Source organism: Moschus berezovskii, chromosome 21 (assembly GCF_049115385.1).
Source record: "Moschus berezovskii isolate FMDL1 chromosome 21, NW_MosBer_1.0, whole genome shotgun sequence".
NCBI lineage: Eukaryota > Metazoa > Chordata > Mammalia > Artiodactyla > Moschidae > Moschus > Moschus berezovskii.
The window spans coordinates 36,949,576-36,966,319 of NC_142480.1; the positions used below are offsets into that span (position 1 = coordinate 36,949,576).

The 16,744-nt window shown below is 60.1% G+C and overlaps 1 protein-coding gene across 1 annotated transcript in view; it reads right to left on the bottom strand.

The window, feature by feature from the left end:
- CSPG4 (chondroitin sulfate proteoglycan 4) overlaps nucleotides 1-16,744 on the bottom strand; it is a 35,671-nt gene that overhangs the window by 7,919 nt on the left and 11,008 nt on the right. The window contains exons 2-5 of the mRNA XM_055418105.2: nucleotides 8,757-8,920; nucleotides 3,518-7,045; nucleotides 1,874-2,356; nucleotides 1,376-1,552 (exon numbers count right to left, since the gene is read on the bottom strand). Of these exons, the coding sequence (XP_055274080.2) occupies nucleotides 1,376-1,552; nucleotides 1,874-2,356; nucleotides 3,518-7,045; nucleotides 8,757-8,920 (4,352 nt within the window). The remainder of the gene's footprint in view (nucleotides 1-1,375; nucleotides 1,553-1,873; nucleotides 2,357-3,517; nucleotides 7,046-8,756; nucleotides 8,921-16,744) is intronic.

Genomic DNA, 16,744 nt, shown 5'->3' on the forward strand with positions numbered 1-16,744 from the left:
AAGCCCCCAGCTTTCACCCCTCAGAGAGTCTCCCAACCCCGACCCACAGCGCCGCCTCAGTGGTTCACCAGCAGGGCAGGGGCTCCATGCCCCTGCTCCATGCTTCAGACCCTCCATGGTGAATCTGGGCAGGGGCACAGGATGCTTAGAAATGGGCTCCCCTTCCAGGTGAGGGATGGGGTGGGAGGCTTGGTGAGCTAAAGAGGCTGATGGCAGGCCACTGTCTGGCAGCACTTGATGGGCGCCCAGGTGTTCCCAGTGCAATCACGAGCCCCCAGCCAGGCGGGTGAAGGCTTCCTGGGTACAGGCAGCCCCTCCCCATGCTCAGAGTGAAGGGAAGACCCCACAAGCCTCTCTCCTGTTAGTAGGACAGGATTCCATTCCAAGGGTCCTATTGGGTCAGCAACTTATGAGCAGTACTGGGGAGGGGGTCCCTAGAAAACCAAGAGAAAATCTGAGATTTCCTCTTCCAGCCCAAGGCTGACCTTAGTCAGAGCTCTGTAAGGAGGGCCTTATGTATAGACCGGGCCTTAGCGCAGGGCTCCTGGTACAAACGTGGTGGACAGCACCACCTTGTGGCGAAATGGCACACAGCACCATCTGACTGTGGTCTACCGACAGCCCTCTGCCTGAAACCTACCCTCTGCTGGCCTCCCCGGCAGGTTGTTCCCCACAGACACATCCTATACACCAAAGATTCTCATGTCACAGACAGCCCAAATCAGCCCTCTTCTGAAACCTTCCATAGCTGCTGCTGAGCCAGAGGCTATATCCTAGAGGTCAGCATTCAGTGCCCTGCACATTTGCTATCCTGCTGTGTCGCCCTGGTCAAGCCACATTCTTTCTTTTCCATCGGTGGCTTCCACTGTGACCCTGGAGAAGTCCTGTCACCTGTCTGGGCCTCAGCTTTCACCTCTGCTGAATGGGGACCCCACTACCCTGCAGCAGTGTAAGAGTCAGGGGATTGGGGGGTCAAGCTATGGCCTACACTTGCTGGGGGTGGAAGTGGGGAGCAGTTGGAATCCACCCCTAAGGGTTTGAAACAGTTTTCTTCAGGAGTCCTGGTGCTGAGCCAGAGCAAAAGCTTCCTGATGAGGGTGAGTCCAGAGAGCAATGGGGCTAAGCATGTCCATTCACAAGGCTGTCTACTGCACTTGTAAGTGACCAGTTACAAAGCCTCACACCTGAGTTCTATTTTCGGTGCAGTAGCTCTTCTCTCCTCCCAGTAACCTAGGGTGGCATGGGGCAGGATCGCCATTTTACAGAGGAGGAAACTGAGGCTCACAGAAGGGGAGCTAGGTGGCCCCCAGAGCTTGGTGCTGGGCCTCTCTGGTGGGGACGAGGACAGCGGGAGGCGGTCCTAGAATGCTCTCACCTGCAGGCCTGTATTCGTGGTGAGGATGGGGGGCTGGTCGTTGACAGGCAGGATGGTGATGGTGAAGACCACAGGGTGGCTCTGGCGGTCCATCTCTGAGGCGTTAGCCACTAGGACAAAACTGTCTGCCAGCGTCTTGCTCCCATCATGCACGTAGCGGATCAGCTGCTGTTCCACCTGCAGGCAGGCCCCGGGCTGGAGGTCAGGCCCCAGCAGGCCTAAGTCCCCTGGTGGGTCTCAGGCCCAGCACCCTTCATGCCCTGCCTTTGGGCACGGGAGACTGACTCCTTCAGAGCCTCTGTTTCTGCAGGCAGCGAAGGGGACCGTCCTTTCTCCCAGAGTGAAAGAATGAAGGAAATGGGGACACTCATTTCTGTCTGCCAGTGAAGGAGGGTGAGATGAGGTGCTCTGTAAATGTGGGCTCCTGCCTCCTCTCCCTGCATATCCCCAGACTTGGCCCCCAGAGCTGGGCTGTACCCTGGGCCGCCCTGGACGTACCTCTCTCCAGGAGAAGGCGCTGAGGCTCCCGTCCTGAGGTCCCTCCTCTCTCTGCAGGACCCCATGGCGGGGAGGCTTCAGCACCTGCAGGTGGAGGGCCGGCAGCGTGGGGAAGTAGGGTCCAGCAATGCGGAGCAGGGGCGGAGCCAGGGTGCGGGCACCGCCCTCCGGGACACTGAAGTTCTGTGCCTCCAGGGGGATGGCAGCGGGCAGCACCTCCAGCTCCACGCGGACGTCCTCGAGGGGAGCACCCAGGCCTGAGGACACATCCAGGGAGAAGGTGTCGCTCCAGACCTCAGGGCGGGAGTGCAGGTACAGGACCCTGCCCGCATCCACTGCCTCCTGGGAGAAACGGTGCACCGGGCCCAGGCTGGGCGGCTCAGCTGCCACGGCGCCGTGGGACAGCATCACCAGGTAGCCAGCTCTCGGCAGGGTCTTCACTGAGAACACAATGTCCGCTGGTGGCACGGCCTCCTGGGCTGCCTGGTTATCAGAGGGGTCACAGGGGGAGCATGTTGAGGCCTCTGACACACACACACACTCTCGCCGAGATGTACACAACCACACGGCCTCAGGTTCAGTGACACGGACATACAGTCTTACCACACGCCAATGTGTGCACCCAGACACGGACATACACACTGTCACATACGGACATACACACTGACTACCCATGACATGCTATTGCCGCCAGAGGGCGCCCCATCCTTCTGAGTGACCTGGATTCCTACACTACGGGGCTCTATGGAGCTTGCAGACCCAAGTCCAGTCCAGGGCCTGGAGGAAAGGTGCTCCCTCATCTGATGACCCAGCCATAACAGGCTATACACCACTCCAAGCTCACATGTCTTATTCTGTCCCTCTGCCTGGACGACTGTCCCCCTGCTCTCTGCTGTTAAACCCCAGACTCTTCAAAGCCTAGCTCTTCAAAGCTGCCTTCTCCTGGGCAAAGACTTCCAGCCACCAGACATGTTTAGTCACCATCTGCCCCGAAGTCTCGACAGCCCCAACAACCACAAGAGGCTCAGAAGCTGGCAGTTTATTCTCAGTAGGAGAATAAGGCCCAGAGATGGCAAGCGACTGGTGTGAGATCACACAGCAAGGCAATGGACCTATTGGATGGCCTGTGGTTGCTCAGTGAGGTTCCTGGGTGGTTCAGCAGCCCTCAAGGCCTGGTCTGAGGTCCAGGAAAAGAACTGAGGACACAGGAGCTGGCTGGCGGGGTGGGTGCGGGGGGAGCCAAACCTGTCTCTAAGGCTTGTAATCCTCAAAGTCTGCACTCGTCAAAACCCTTCAGACAGCCTACTCCTATTAGAGTGCAGATTCTCAGGCTCCAAATCAGAGTCTGTGGTCTGGGTAGAGCCCAGGAATCTGCATGTTGGCCACAGCGTGTACACGTGTGCATGTGCCGTGTAGAGGAATATGCAACCCACAGGCAGCCATGCATGCAAAACACTGCCCAGAATCCCTCAGGCACACAACATACAGACGCATAGGAACACGCCCAAGGCACACACGCACCTGGCCCAGAAGCCACTGCAGGTCCATCCTAAACTGTCCAAGCAAGCATGCCTGGCATGATTGCTGGGGGTAGAGGCCCCTTGTACCCGGCCCAGACCCCTGCTCAGGGCCCCAGCCCTTTACCTCCAGCAGGTCCCTTCTGATCTCAGCTGCCTCTCCCTGGAAGACATAGATCTTCTTGTGCTGGACCAGGTGCAGGGGGGCCACTGGCCCCTCGATGGCAATGGTCACTTGCAGGGTGGCTTCTGTGTGCACAGGCCCTGCCTCCACAGAAAAGGTCAGGGTATCACGGGGACTGAGGCTGCCATTGTGGCTGTAGAGAATGGCCCTCTCCAGCAGGTCCTGCTGGGTGAAGCTGGTGACCGGCTGGCCGGCCCGGAGCAGCTGCCCCCAGCGTGGACCGGCTGTGACCTGGTAGTGGACCTCATCTCCACTGCGGATATCTAGGTTGGTGTCCAGAGGGAGCACGTCTGTGTCAATGGTGCCCTGGCCTCCTTGAGGGACCACCAGGCTGGAGCCATTGGCCACACGGAGGTAGGGCTCCGAGGCCTGCACTTCGAGCAGTGCGGTGGCCTGGTGCTGCCCGTCGGACACCTGCAGCTGGATCCAGCCGCGGTCAGCCCCTGAGTGCACAAACAGGACCTGCCGGTTCCTGAGATCCTCCTGGGTGAAGCGGTATATGGGCCGAGAGGGCTCGTCCACAGCCACGATACTGCCGAAGAGGAGGTCCTTGCGGGTCAGCACCAGCTGAGCATCTGCAAAGCCGGAGTCGGCGTCGCTGAAGGCCACATCGTCCGTGGTCAGCAGCCGCTGCCCGCCACGAGCCACGTGGAAGATGCGGCTGATGGTCTGCACAGGAGCATGGTCGTTCACGGGCTGGATAGCCACGCGGAAGACACCCCGTACCTCCTCCCAGGCCATGTCACTGCTGCCCTCACCCTGGCGGGTAGCCACAAAGGGGATGTCATCTTCCATGGTCTCGGAGTTGTCGTGCTGGTAGACCAGCCGGCCGTGCAGCAGGTCCTCGTTGGTGAAGGATGTCACCATGGTGGCCTTGTCCTGTGCGTCTCGCCACACCAACCTGCCGTGGCGGGGACGCTCCATGACCTCGTAGAGGTAGCTGGCGCTGTTGAGACTCTTGACGAAGAGGTGGTCAGCAGAGAGGACGCCCTCCCCGCCCTCGGGCACTGAGAGGAGGACGTTGGTGAGGACGGGGGCGTCCGGATCACCGCCAATGTGGATGGGGAAGGTGTACAGCGGGGAGAAGTGTGGCGGGGCTGTGACGCGGAAACGGAAGGCATCCTCGACTGCCTCCGAGGCACGAGCTGTGGCCCCGTAAGTCACCCGGCCAGCCTGCAGGTCATCCTGGGTGAAGCTCTGGCCGTCTGACAGCCGCGCACCCTGAAGCTGAAGATTGCCCTTCCTGGGGGCCTGAACCACCTCATAGTGGAACGTGGTGGGGTTCGGGCCCGCCTCCTCCAAGGTGGCCTCCAGGTGGGCTGTGGTGAGGGCCTCCTGCTGGGTGTTCTGGGTGTGCAGTGGCTCCAGTCGCAGCAGCCGCACTGTGGCTCTCTGGACTGTCACTGGGAAGGTCAGATTGCTCAGGGCCTCCTGGCCCACCTGCACCTCCAGGGCCACGCTCTCCACCGTGTCCTCGGCGTGGTGCTGTGGGTCGGTGCTCAGGTACCTTACGCGGCCCTGCTCCACGTCCCGCTGGTGGAAGGCCTGTGTAGATCGCCACTCGGTGCCCTCCGCCCCGCCTGCCCCCTGCTTCTGCAGCTCCCCCAACCGCAGGGCCCCGGTGACTCGGAACAGCACGCTCACATCCTGCCCCACAGCATTGGTCTCCACCGACAGGTTGGCGGGCAAGACAGGTGCAGCGGAGCCCTGGGCCAGGCGCAGCCCCGTGTTGTGGAGGACTTGAATGGCCGGCCTGACGGCCACCACCTTCAGCGTGACTGGGGGGCTGGCCTGCAGCCCATCGCTGACCCGGAATGTCAGGTCCGGGGCGGGCCCGCCGCGATGGACGTAAACTAGGCTCCCTGCCTCTAGCTCCCGGCAGGAAAACTCGGTTGCTGGCTCCCCGGGTTGGTCTCGGCGCTCCACGGGTAGGCTGGCGGGGGCACCGAGGAGCTGGAAGGTGAGGCCCTCGCAGATGGAGTCTGGGTCGTAGGCCTGGAAGACCTCTGGCCCCAGGGGCTTCTGAGTGTGTTCCAGGATCACCATGAGGCTGCCGTGCGGGAAGATGACGCGAGGTGGGTCGTTGACAGGGTTCACCTGAATGGGCAGGATGTACGTTTGCCCCCTACGAAGGCAGGACGGCACGGCCCCCCGAGTTGTCACTGATACCTCAAGCACCAGCTGGTCGGAGGGGTCCTCGGAGCCATCATGGACGAAGCGGGCCTTGCGGTTCACCACATCCAGGAGGGTGAACATCTTCCGCGCCTGGGCGCCTGGAATGTCCAGCTCCAGCTCGCCGTGGCGGGCCCCGCGGCTCACGCTGAACAGTACCTGGGACTTGCGCAACTCGGCCTCGTTCAGGTCCAGCGTTGGCTGCATGTGCCGCCACTCCAGCCAGGCTGTGCCGCCCTCGGCCACCACCAGCGGGCTGACGGTCAGCAGCTGGGTGAAATTGGCAAAGACTGGAGGCAGCCCCGGTTCTGGCACGCAGGGCTCGGGCAGCTCCATGGCCGACCACACCTCGGGCGCCAGGGTGGAGAAAGATTCATATGGGCCATAGGCGTCCTCCTCGTACTCGTCTTCCTCCAGCCTGCAGCCGGCTGCCATGTTGCGGGTCAGCAAGGCTTCCCGGAGCCCCTGCCTCTGACCATTGACGCTGAGATCCTCCATGCAGCCCAGAAGGGAGACGTTGACAGCCAGGCCCAGGCGGTGGTCCTGGAGGTGGCGAGAGGCCTCGGCATCCAGCCCCCCGAGGAGGAGATTGCCTTGTGGCTCCAGGTAGCTGAGGACCCAACGGTTGGAAGTCCGTGTGGGGTACTGGTCCACGGAGATTTCCAGCCGGTGAGCATCCACGTGGACGCTGACCTCGTGGGGCTGCCCATCGGCCACAGGCACGCTGTTGTGGAGCAGTACGGTGCCCTGGCCCTTCTCCACCACGGCCCGCAGGTGGCCCTCAAATATGTCCACATAGATGAAGTCCCCCTGCCGGCCCCCAGGCTGGAAGGCCAGGGGCGCCTTCTGGCTCCGTGTGGTGAGCGTAAACTCCAGGGTGCCTTCGTCCCGAGTGCCCCAGGCAGGGAAGGCAGCCAGCGAGTAGGGCCCAGCGAAGCCCATGGCCACGTCGTCACCGGCAGAGAACTCCTCAGCACAGCCCTCGGGCACATCTGCCGTCAGCGGCCGGAGGAGGTTGCGGCCATTGAGGGTGGCCATGTGGAGGCAACCCCGCAGGGGTCGGCTGGCTCTCGTCAGGTAGGGCAGGTCAAGGCTCCCTGTGCCCCCCAGGAAGAGCCCATAGGGGACCTCCAGGGGAGCGCCCTGGACTGGGGCTGAGGCATTCAGGAGCCCATCGACTGACAGAAAGGCCCAGCTGTCTGACACGGTCAGCCCCACAATGTGGGGGTCAGAGTCGCTCAGCAGCATCTCTGCCGGGGTCTGCACCCTCACCTCCTCCTGACCCAGGAGAAGTCGGACCTGAGGAGACATGGTGGGAAAGGAAGCACATTGCAACCAGCACTTCTGCGGTAAAAACGCAACTGGCTCCCCACACTTGGGGTCCCTGGATCATAGGGCCTAGGACAAGGGCTTCTCAAGCCACTCCCCTCTCTTTCCTGCCAGCTCTTTACTCGTCCCCCAAACCCTCCCCAAAGTGATTTCTGAACCAGGCCTGGATGGGCTCAGGGGACCCTGATATGAATCAGATGTGGTCCCTGCCCACCCAGACCTGTCACACAGCAAGATGCTTTCCTAGAGATTCAGCCTAAATTCTTGTATGTCTCCCCTCTTTCCTTAGGTGAGAGGTGCCAGAAAAGCCACCTTGGAATACAGAGGACTCCTCCCCTGGAATAACAGGCACCTGAGAATCCCCTGCTTGTCCCCCAAGTAGAGCAAAACACCCTGGAGTCACTGAGGCAGCTAGGCTCATTGCTCAGGGATGGGGCACCCAACCAGATGCTCTGTGTGTTGACCTGTCCAAGAGGGGTGGTCCCTGGGGAGAGAAGAGAGGCATGGTTCTGTCTCTAGGACACTGACACCAGAACTGGCTCTGGTGCGGGGCTCCCACAGCCAGATGGTAGAATGGGTGGTGGCAGAGAATGGAAACTGGAAGAGCAGAGGACTGAGAACTTATGGCCTTGGGAGTCCGTGTGTGGAGCCCCTTTCTAGGAATGTGGCATCAATATACCTGGCAGGGAGAGAGAACATCAGTGCCAGGTTGTACCAGGCCATGTTCAACAGTGCCACCTTGTGGCAGTGAGAAGCAATAGCAGCATCAGATGGACTGAGGGGACCAGAGACCTCTCCCCACTGGAGTGTGGAAACAAATGGCTCCCCCAGAGATGGACTAAAACCTCATGTCCTCAAACTCTTCATGGTTAGGGGAAAGCCTCCAGAGACAGCCAGAAGACTCTTTGCAAATAAAACTTGCGGTGACTTGAACGATGAAATAAAATTAAGGAAGCTGTGGGGCTTCCCTAGTGGCTCAGTGGTAAAGAATCCACCTGCCAATACAGGAGACATGGGTTCCATCCCTGGGTCAGGAAGATCCCCTGGAGAAGGAAATGGCTACCTCCTCCACTATTCTTGCCTGGAGAATCCCACGGACAGAGGAGTCTGGCAGGCTACAATCCATGGGGTCACAAAAAAGTTGGACATGACTTAGTGACTGAACAACAGCAGTAACATTCCTGGCTGTTCTATCACCGACAGATAGTGTTGACACTGTCATAGTGGTGATAGAGGGTGGCCAGGGCTTTGCCAGAGGAATGCACAGGGGTGCTGGGACCCAGGAGAGGGCAATCTGCCCAGGTGAGGAAGGGGTGCCCATGCTGAGACTTCAAGGAGAGGCTGGAGTAAGGCAGGTGCAGGGAATGAATGAAGCTTGCATCAGGCAGAGCAGTGAGCAAAGGCCTGGCAAGAGCAAGAGACCACGGGATGGCAAGAGAATGGAGAGCAGTCAGGGTGCTCAGAACACTGAGGCCGGTGAGGGGTCGTGGTGGGAAGCGTGGCTGGACAGCAAAAGGGCAGAGCCGGTTCCTGAGGGGCTCACACTTCTGTCCATCTCAGAGCGGGGCCGGGGGGGCCTCGAGGCCTCAAGGTGAAAGTGACATGCACAAGGTCGCAGTTGGTGGGTGGGGGGTGTGCGCTGGAAGCGAGAGAAGGAGTCCAGCAGGGCGACATCACTGACCTGCAGGCGTCCGGAGTGGAGCTGCAGGAGTAGGTAGTCAGCCGGGCCTGCCGCCAGGAGGAGCAGGGCCTCGGGCTGGGCCGTGGAGAACTCCAGCTGTAGGTCTATGTCAGTCAGAGCCGTGGCCACAGGCACCTCCAGGTGGCTCTCTCCGAAGAAGGAGGCTGTGTGACCAGAGAGAACTGTGGTGAAGTACGGGCCTGTGTTTGGAGGAGGCAAGGTGCCTCAGGGTGGACGGCTGGGCGGTAGGGAGGGCGCTTCAGGCCGGGGCTCCCCCACGGTTCTCCACGATGCCCCCCGTGGCCTCCGCTGGTCCTGGAGCCAGAAGGCACGGCCTCGCCTCGTGTCCAGCCCAGACCCCGGCTCTGAAGGTCAGACCCAGCAATCCCAAGCATCGAGGTCTCCTCCTCGGGGGTTTCTGGGGCCAGAGGCTTCTGCCAGCTCTGGCTCTCTTCCCCTGGGCCCTAGAGGAATTCCCATCCTGGGTTGGGCTCCTTACTGGCTCAAAGGGAAACCATCACTGGCCTAATCAATTGGCCCGATGGCCACAACCCCCAGGAATGAAGCTCTAGGAGAACCACTGCTACCCAAACTGATCCCTGCTCAGATTCCTTCTCCTAGGCGCCCATCTGGTTTAGCTCCTGGATTGGCTGGCCACGGCTGAGCCCTGGTGGCGGAGAGTCCACCAAAGAGCAAAGGCCTGGAGCACAGATGGAGACCACGTGCATGCCAGACCCAAAAGGGGCCAAAGCTTCCTCCATCACCCTGTATTGCTTCCTGCTGCTTAGCTATTAATGGCCCCTGGTGAGCTGTCAGATCCGGCCCCATTATTTCCACCGTGGCCCGGAAGCCAGGGTTCAGCTGAGTTCTCCAAGCCTGGGTCTCAGACTGAAGGCAAGGCCTGGGAGCAGCTGATGGTCTGATGGGCCTCCCAAGACAGGAGGTCATATTTGGGGTTTCCCAGGGTCACTGTGTAGGCCCTACACTGGGACACCTCCTCTTTTTAAGTTGTCACCTCCTCCAGGAAGTTTCTCCAAATGAGCTTCCCTTGGCCTCTAACCTGCGGCCACAATTTCTGGTCCATTCCTTTCATGGAGACTAGTGCCAAATATAATATTGACTCTGCCCCCTTGATGTCCAGGGCTGGGGTGGGGTAAGGGGAGACAGGAGGGGGTTAAAAAGATGATTCATCCTCCTCAGGCTTCTCTTAAATCCTCTGTGAGTCAGTCAAGGCTGTTGGCCTCGTTAGGGATGTTCTGACATCAGCCATCTACGCGCTGTTCCCCAGGGGGTCTGAGCCAGCTAACATGCACCTGAGGAAGCTGCCTCAGCCACTGGAGGAGTCCCAGACTTGTGTGCCCTAAGGGCAGTCAACACGGCCTGCAGAGATGGAGGGACGTCCAAGAAAGGCGAAGCTCTCCCCTTCAGGCTGAGCTGAAATCCCTTCTACTTATCCCCTCTTGCCAGCACTTGCTGGCCACACCACAGCCTTCTCTAGGAAGCTAAAGAAATCAAAGCAAAAGTGCAAAAGCCGTCTAGGCGGACAAGCCCTGTGGGCCCAGCGCATCTCAGTCTCCGCGAGGGACAGACCAGGGCACTGGCAGCTGTGTTTTATCTGCAAGGTCACGGATTCTGAGGAACAAAATGCAGCACACTAAGCTGGGGGCAGCCACAGCGCAAGGAGCGGAGGCAGGTGACCCCCCATAGGATGGAGCCACCACCACGGCAAAGCTCAGAATGGCTGGCAAGAGGTGACCGTTTTCATCTCTTTTACAAATTACAAAATTTTCAGGAATTTTGTAAGCCAGGTGATGCTGCCCAGTGAGCTTATTTATACCACGGAAAGAGGCAAAACACACCGATCAGGGCTCCCTCTCTCCTGGAGAGCCTATTGTTAAACCCTCACCTGCCTAATATGCACTGGCTGGGGGCTCCTCTGCTTCCCAACTGTGTGCGAGTGAGCACAGGCCCCCACCCACACTCCCATTCACTAAAGGTAGATGCCAACCTGCCAGGGCGTGGGGACCAGACAGGAACTGAAGCAGCTGGCTGGCTCTAACCATTGAACCACCTGCCTGCAGCGCCCTCCTGGCACGGGGGAGTAGCAGCCTGTTTGGTCCGGTTCTCCAGGCCAGAGTGGGAGGGCGACAGGAAGCAGAGGTACTTTCCAGAGAGAGCTGGGGTCTGAATGGGCCCATTGAGGGGCTGGGCCCTGCTGTTTCCTGTGGGGCCACGCGGGAAGGGCTCACACAGGCTGCCTTGTGCAGCCGGGAGCCCCCTCACCCCAACAGAGGCCTCTGAGGCCTTGCTGGCTGGGGTTTTGGAAACTCTGACAGCACCATTCCCCCCATCTCCTGGTCTCCTTCTGCCGCCTCTCTAACTGTCTCTGATGGGCGGCAGTGGTAAGAACCAAGAGTCCCTGTCCTGGGTGGTGGGCCAGGGGAACAATTGGAGAGGACCTTCAAATGGAGAAGGCAGGCAGGATAAAGACAGCATGAGCTAGGAATCAATCCTGGAGGGCTTCCTGGGGGAGGTGAGGGTTATGTAGAGGAGCAGAGGGAGGGAAATGGGCAATCTCAGAGGGAAGCAAGGCCAAGAAGCTGGTGGGGATGTACAGGTTTTGGAAATGTTGAAGGCAGAGGTGTAGAGAGGAAAGCAGCCGGGGCCACACCAGGCTTGGCAGCCTGATGGGGATGCCAGGGCAGTGAGGGGGAGAGAGGAGGCCTCACTACAGCCTGGAGGCCTGGCCTTGATTCTCCTGGGTCAAGAAGGCCCATGATTCATCAAAACACCAGTTTAGATCTGCAGCAGCTATGTGGGCTGTCCTCTGGGCCAGAGGGGACCCAATTCAGGCCTCAGTGTCACCATTCTGTAAAATGGGCACCCCTTCCCACTCTCACCCCCTTCTGTCTGTAGGGATTAGTCCTGAAAGTCCCTTTCTGGCCTGAGGTCTGCTCTCAAAGGTGAGTGTGTAGAAGGTCAATGGTGTGGGCTGCTTGGGCAGCTCCAAGCTTTTGGCATGGGGGGATCAGGATGCCTCAGAGGGCCCGAGGGACAAGCAGGAGGGGCAGGACGAGTGCCCCAGGTATGGGTTTCTCTGCCGGGAAGAAGGTACACAGGCGGGTGTCCTGGGCTGCATAGATGTATACTCGCCTGTGTGTGTGAGTGTGTGGGTGGCTGCTGGGAGTGTGTTTTGGGTTTGCGTAAGGCTGTGTGTTTGTGCCTGCGTGCGCGTGTGGGCTGGGAGCTGCCAGGACAGAGCAATGATTGTGCCCAGGCCTGTCCTGCCCCTCGGTGCTCGCCTGCCGTGACTTGGCTGCTCTGGGCTCCATGAAAGGGGCAGTGTATTCCTGGAGGGCTGCCACCCCTCCCGCCCGGCACCCATCCGCCTGAGAGGTTTGCCGAAGGTGGAGAATCCCACAGCTTCCCGCCCTTCCTGCCCACGAACAGGGCGCTGCTGTCTGGGTCCAGGGCGGGCGCCTCCATCCCTCTTCCTGAGACGAGGGCTGGGGGCACAGAAAGAGTCTGTCTCCATCCCCGCCGCACCCCTTCCTCACACACGGAGATGAAGCCTAGGCCAAGGTACCCCAACAAGCCACCTCTGGCAGAGCGTGGGTTATGCTGGCATCTCCTGGCTCCCTGGGCCACTCCTAGGATGTTTATGAGTGAAGACCTGGTCCCTGTCCTTGGGGGACCCTAAACATGAGGCTTACTTGCATCATGGCATTCAACCCTCCACCTGGCAGCAGGATGTTGGCCTCTCAGTCTCTCTGAGGCTCCCCAACCACCCCCCAGGCCAGGGGCAGGGGCTCAAGCAAAGGTGCCTTTCCAGTCCTGGGGCTGCTGCAGACCCGGCTCCTTCCAGGCCCTCGGAGCCCCTGGGGCTGGCCAAGTCTGTCTCTCGCTGCCTCTGCCCCACGGCTCCCTTGTCTCTGCCTCTGCTCGTCTATTTCTCTCTTCTTGATCTTCAGCCCCTCTTCCCCTTCCCATCCCGGCTGTAACTGGGGGCGCCAGCCTTGCCCTAGGACAGTCCAGAGAGCCAGACCTGCCCCCCAGCCCTGGGACCCCCATCCCTTGGTGATGATTGTACAATATCAAGGCTCTCTGTGGCCCTTGCCTGGAGAAGGGCACTTGGCTTCCACTTCCCAGACAACTGAGGCTTCAGAGGAGAAGCAATTTGACAGAAGCAGAAAGCCTGCAGCTCCGGGCCTTGCCGCCTGTCAGAGCCCTGCCTGCCTGGGCACCCCCACCCCACCCACCCGGGGCAATGAATTTCTTTCTGCGTGCCCCGCTTCCATCACATTCCTGGTCGCCTGGGGGCACCCGGGCAGCCCCGCAGCCGGCATGCGTCACGGGCAGCAGCGGCATTCCTGGGTGTCTGCTGCCGCCTGACTTTATAAGGGAGAAAGTTCGGGAGCCCAGAGCTGCTGGGCAGGATGGCCGGTGGGGAATGCCTGGCCCTGCAGTCAAGGGTGGGTGGTGGGAGACCTGGACCAGTGGATGTGGGGGAGGTTCCGCTAGTGACGCTGAGACGGGGCAGGAGGTGAGAGGTGGGCGGGGAGAAAAGTGGGAGCCCACACATTCCTTCATTCATCATTCATTCACCAATACAATTACTAGCGATGGGAATGGAAAAGGGGGAACTAAGTCGAGAGACACAGAAAGCCCGAGAAAGGTATTAAAAGTGAACTTAAAAAATACAGACCCCCTCTCCTCCACAAAGACTGAATTCAGGAATCCAGACGGAGGCCTGAGGTAGGAGATGGAGGAAGAAAAATCAAGAGAGCGGGCAGGATGTGGGACAGGAGCGGGGAGGACGAGGAGGCGTGGAGACCCGCCAGCCAGCTGGGGGAGGAGGGGTCCTGCTCTGGGGGGAAACTGGGCTTCTCCTCCAGGACCTCTTGGGATCTGGCCCCAGGGGTAACAGATCCTGTTTCTAACCAGATCCTGGGTAGGCAGCGGTGAGGCTGGGAGGGTCGCTCTGAGGGAGTCTGAGGGGCTGCAGAGAGCGCCAAGGCAGGGCTGAAGGGCTCTCTGTCTACCCTCGTGGGGGTGTGTGTGTGTGTGGCCCACCTGCAGGCTGAATGCCGGCCCTGTGTGCGCGCAGGGGTGGGCCGGGTGCTCTGCCCTGTCAGCCAGGCTCTCTGGACCTCAGGCCTGATCCCCTCCTCTTGCGCCTCCAAGGGACTCACTTTTTCTTTACCAGCACTCTGTTCCCAAGCCAGGGAACCTCTGGGGAGGCCCGGGTGGGGTGGAAAGTTCCCTCTGATTCAGAACCAGAGTTTCCGCCCCCAGGATTGCCAGTGAGGCTGATGTTCCCACCACCGCCCCCTCATTTTGGAGCTGGGAAAGCGAAAGTGTGGGGAAGAGAACTTGACCCCACAGAGCACGGCAGACCCCCGAACGACTGCAGTGGGCTGCTGTGGGCGCGAGTGTGCCTGAGCGCAGGTCAGTGCCACGCATCACGGCGGGTTGAGGGCAGGCGAGGATTCGGTGCCGTGGGCCCAGTCTGGCTCCAGGTGCTGGACCATGACTCCCTGGCTACACCTGCTCCCAGGGCTCCCAGGTGAGGGAGAAGCTGCCACCGCATCTACTCAGGGGCCTGACATTCCCTCATCACATCCCACAGTCCCCCAAGCCTCAGCCCTCCCAAACCGAGCTATGACCTTCCACCCAGGCTGTTTCCACTGAGGATAACAAGAAGGAAAGTTAGAGGGATGACTTCAGGTCAGACCAAAAGGACAACGTAACCTGCCCATGGTGATGACACTGGGGTCATAGAGCCAAGGCCAGGTGGCTTAGCACCTGCTGGGGCTGGCTCCTAGGAGAGGCTCACACACCTGCAGACCCACAGTGCTCATGGCACTGGCTCTGCTGCCCTGATTCCAGACCAGAGAGTGACCCAGAGCCACCCCAGTGGCCCACCAACCACCCGCGCCTCTCCTGCCCTACAAGCCATGGCCGTAGGAACAACAGTAGGTTATGGGAGTTAACTTCCGTGGTGGCTTCCCTGGTGGCTCAGATGGTAAAGAATCCACCTGCAATGTGGGAGACCTGGGTTCAGTCCCTGGGTTGGGAAGATCCCCTGGAGAAGGGAACGGCTACCCGCTCCAGTATTCTTGCCTGGAGAATCCCATGGACAGAGGAGCCTGGTGGGCTACAGTCCATGGGTTGCAAACAGTTGGGCACGACTGAGCAACTTTCACTTTCACTTTCGTGGGAGTTAAAAAAGGAGCCTTCTTGGGAGACAATAGCTGTCTCCATAGCATAGAGGGCAGGAATGCCAGGTCCTCCTGCCCACCTCCCCATCTCAACACTACGAGGACCTCCCGGGGTCAAGATGACCCTGCCCTTCCTCACTCCAAGAACCCTCGAGCTCTGAGACTCCCTCTCGGGGTACTTAACCTCTTCAGTTGCCTTTCTGGTTCCTTGCAAGGCCCAAAAGGCCAAGGCAGGACAACAGTTTCCTTAGTTACTGGCTGATCTCTGACCCTGGTCACTGGCCTTGGCTATCATCTAATCAAGCATCTGGAGGCCACCCGTGCTGAGCGGCATATGCTGGGGAGCATTTCCAATTCACAGACCCCAAGTGGAAGCTGAGCACCCCTGGAAAGGAAGCGGGGGATTGGTGGGGGTGGGAGATGCGAAGCTTGGTCCACAGGCACAAACGGGGGCAGGGCTGGTGCCCTGGGCGCCCAGTCACGTGTTCCAACCCTGGAGCCACATGGGGCACAGAGGAAGTGGGAGGGAAAATGAGAGGTTTTGCTGGAAGCAACAGTCCAGAGTCCACCCAGGCTGGAGGGCTTGGGTGGGGAGGAAGCAGGGCCCTCAATGAAGTCTTTGTGGAGACTCTGCTGCTCCCCGGGGTGGGGCGGCCGTGGTGAGGAGCAATTCCCAGCGGTTTTTCCTTGCCTTGTAATTTGCCTCCTTCTAGGGCAGCTGGGTGGATTTCCATGCCCTTTTCCACATCCCCTTCCCTCCGGCTTTCTAGGCCACAGAAGCACGGTGGGATCCTCATCTCAGTGGGCCTGGGCTAAGAAGAAAGAGAGGGAGGGACCCTCTCTTGGCGTCACGCCTGCAGCCCCCAGCCCCCAGCAGGGTCCTTGTGAGGTTGCTCCCATTTTACAGGTGAGGAAACTGAGGCTCGAAGACGGCAGTCATCTGTGTTAGGGTGTCAAGATGGGCTGCGGCCGGGCTGAGATTCAAGCCCCCACGCATGCGGCTCCAGAGCTGGGTGCTGTGGATTCAGGGAGGGGTGTGTGCACACAGAAGCACGGGTGGGGGTGGGGTTAGTTACTGTCTCTGAATCGGAAGTGCAGCATCTGCTTCTGGCCCCAGCGGGAGGAGGGTGTGAGAGCTGGCCCCCTGCCTGGGCAAGACACACATTTTCCCTTCCCTTCCTGTCCTTGGGGGCTCCCTCTCTCAGGGTTGGGGGTGGAGGTGGGAGGGAGTGAGTGGGGCGGGGGAGCATCTGCTTGCCATGGGTGGTTTGGCAGCTGGCCTTTCCCAGTGTGGCTGGCTTGGGGCTGGCCGGACCAGGGAAGGACCTTCTTCAAGGCTGGCTGAAGGCGGCACGTTCCAGAAACCAGTGATAAGTGCTACTCATGCCCACTGGGGTCTTGGAGGTCAGAGAAGAGGGTGGAGAGGCGGGGGTGTAGGCTCTGCCCAGGGTGAGACAGGGCTCTCTGGCGCGCCAGCCCCTGTCGTGGCCAGAAGCCAGAGCCTGGACGCCTGTTGCTCATCTCCGAGTCTCCCCATCGTTCTGGGCTGAGAAACCGCTGAGGGCAGGGCTGCCGTAGCGATGTCTCAGGGCTTCCCCCAGCCTGGCAGGCAGATCTTGGAGACAGTGAGTGTGCAAGCTGGGATGGGGATACTGGAAGCAGTGACTGTGGGTTTGGACAGAGGCCTGGCCCCATTTGGCTCAGATTGTGTTTGACAGGCCGGGTGCCTCGGAGAAGCCACCACCATCTGTGCCTCAGTTCCCCCAC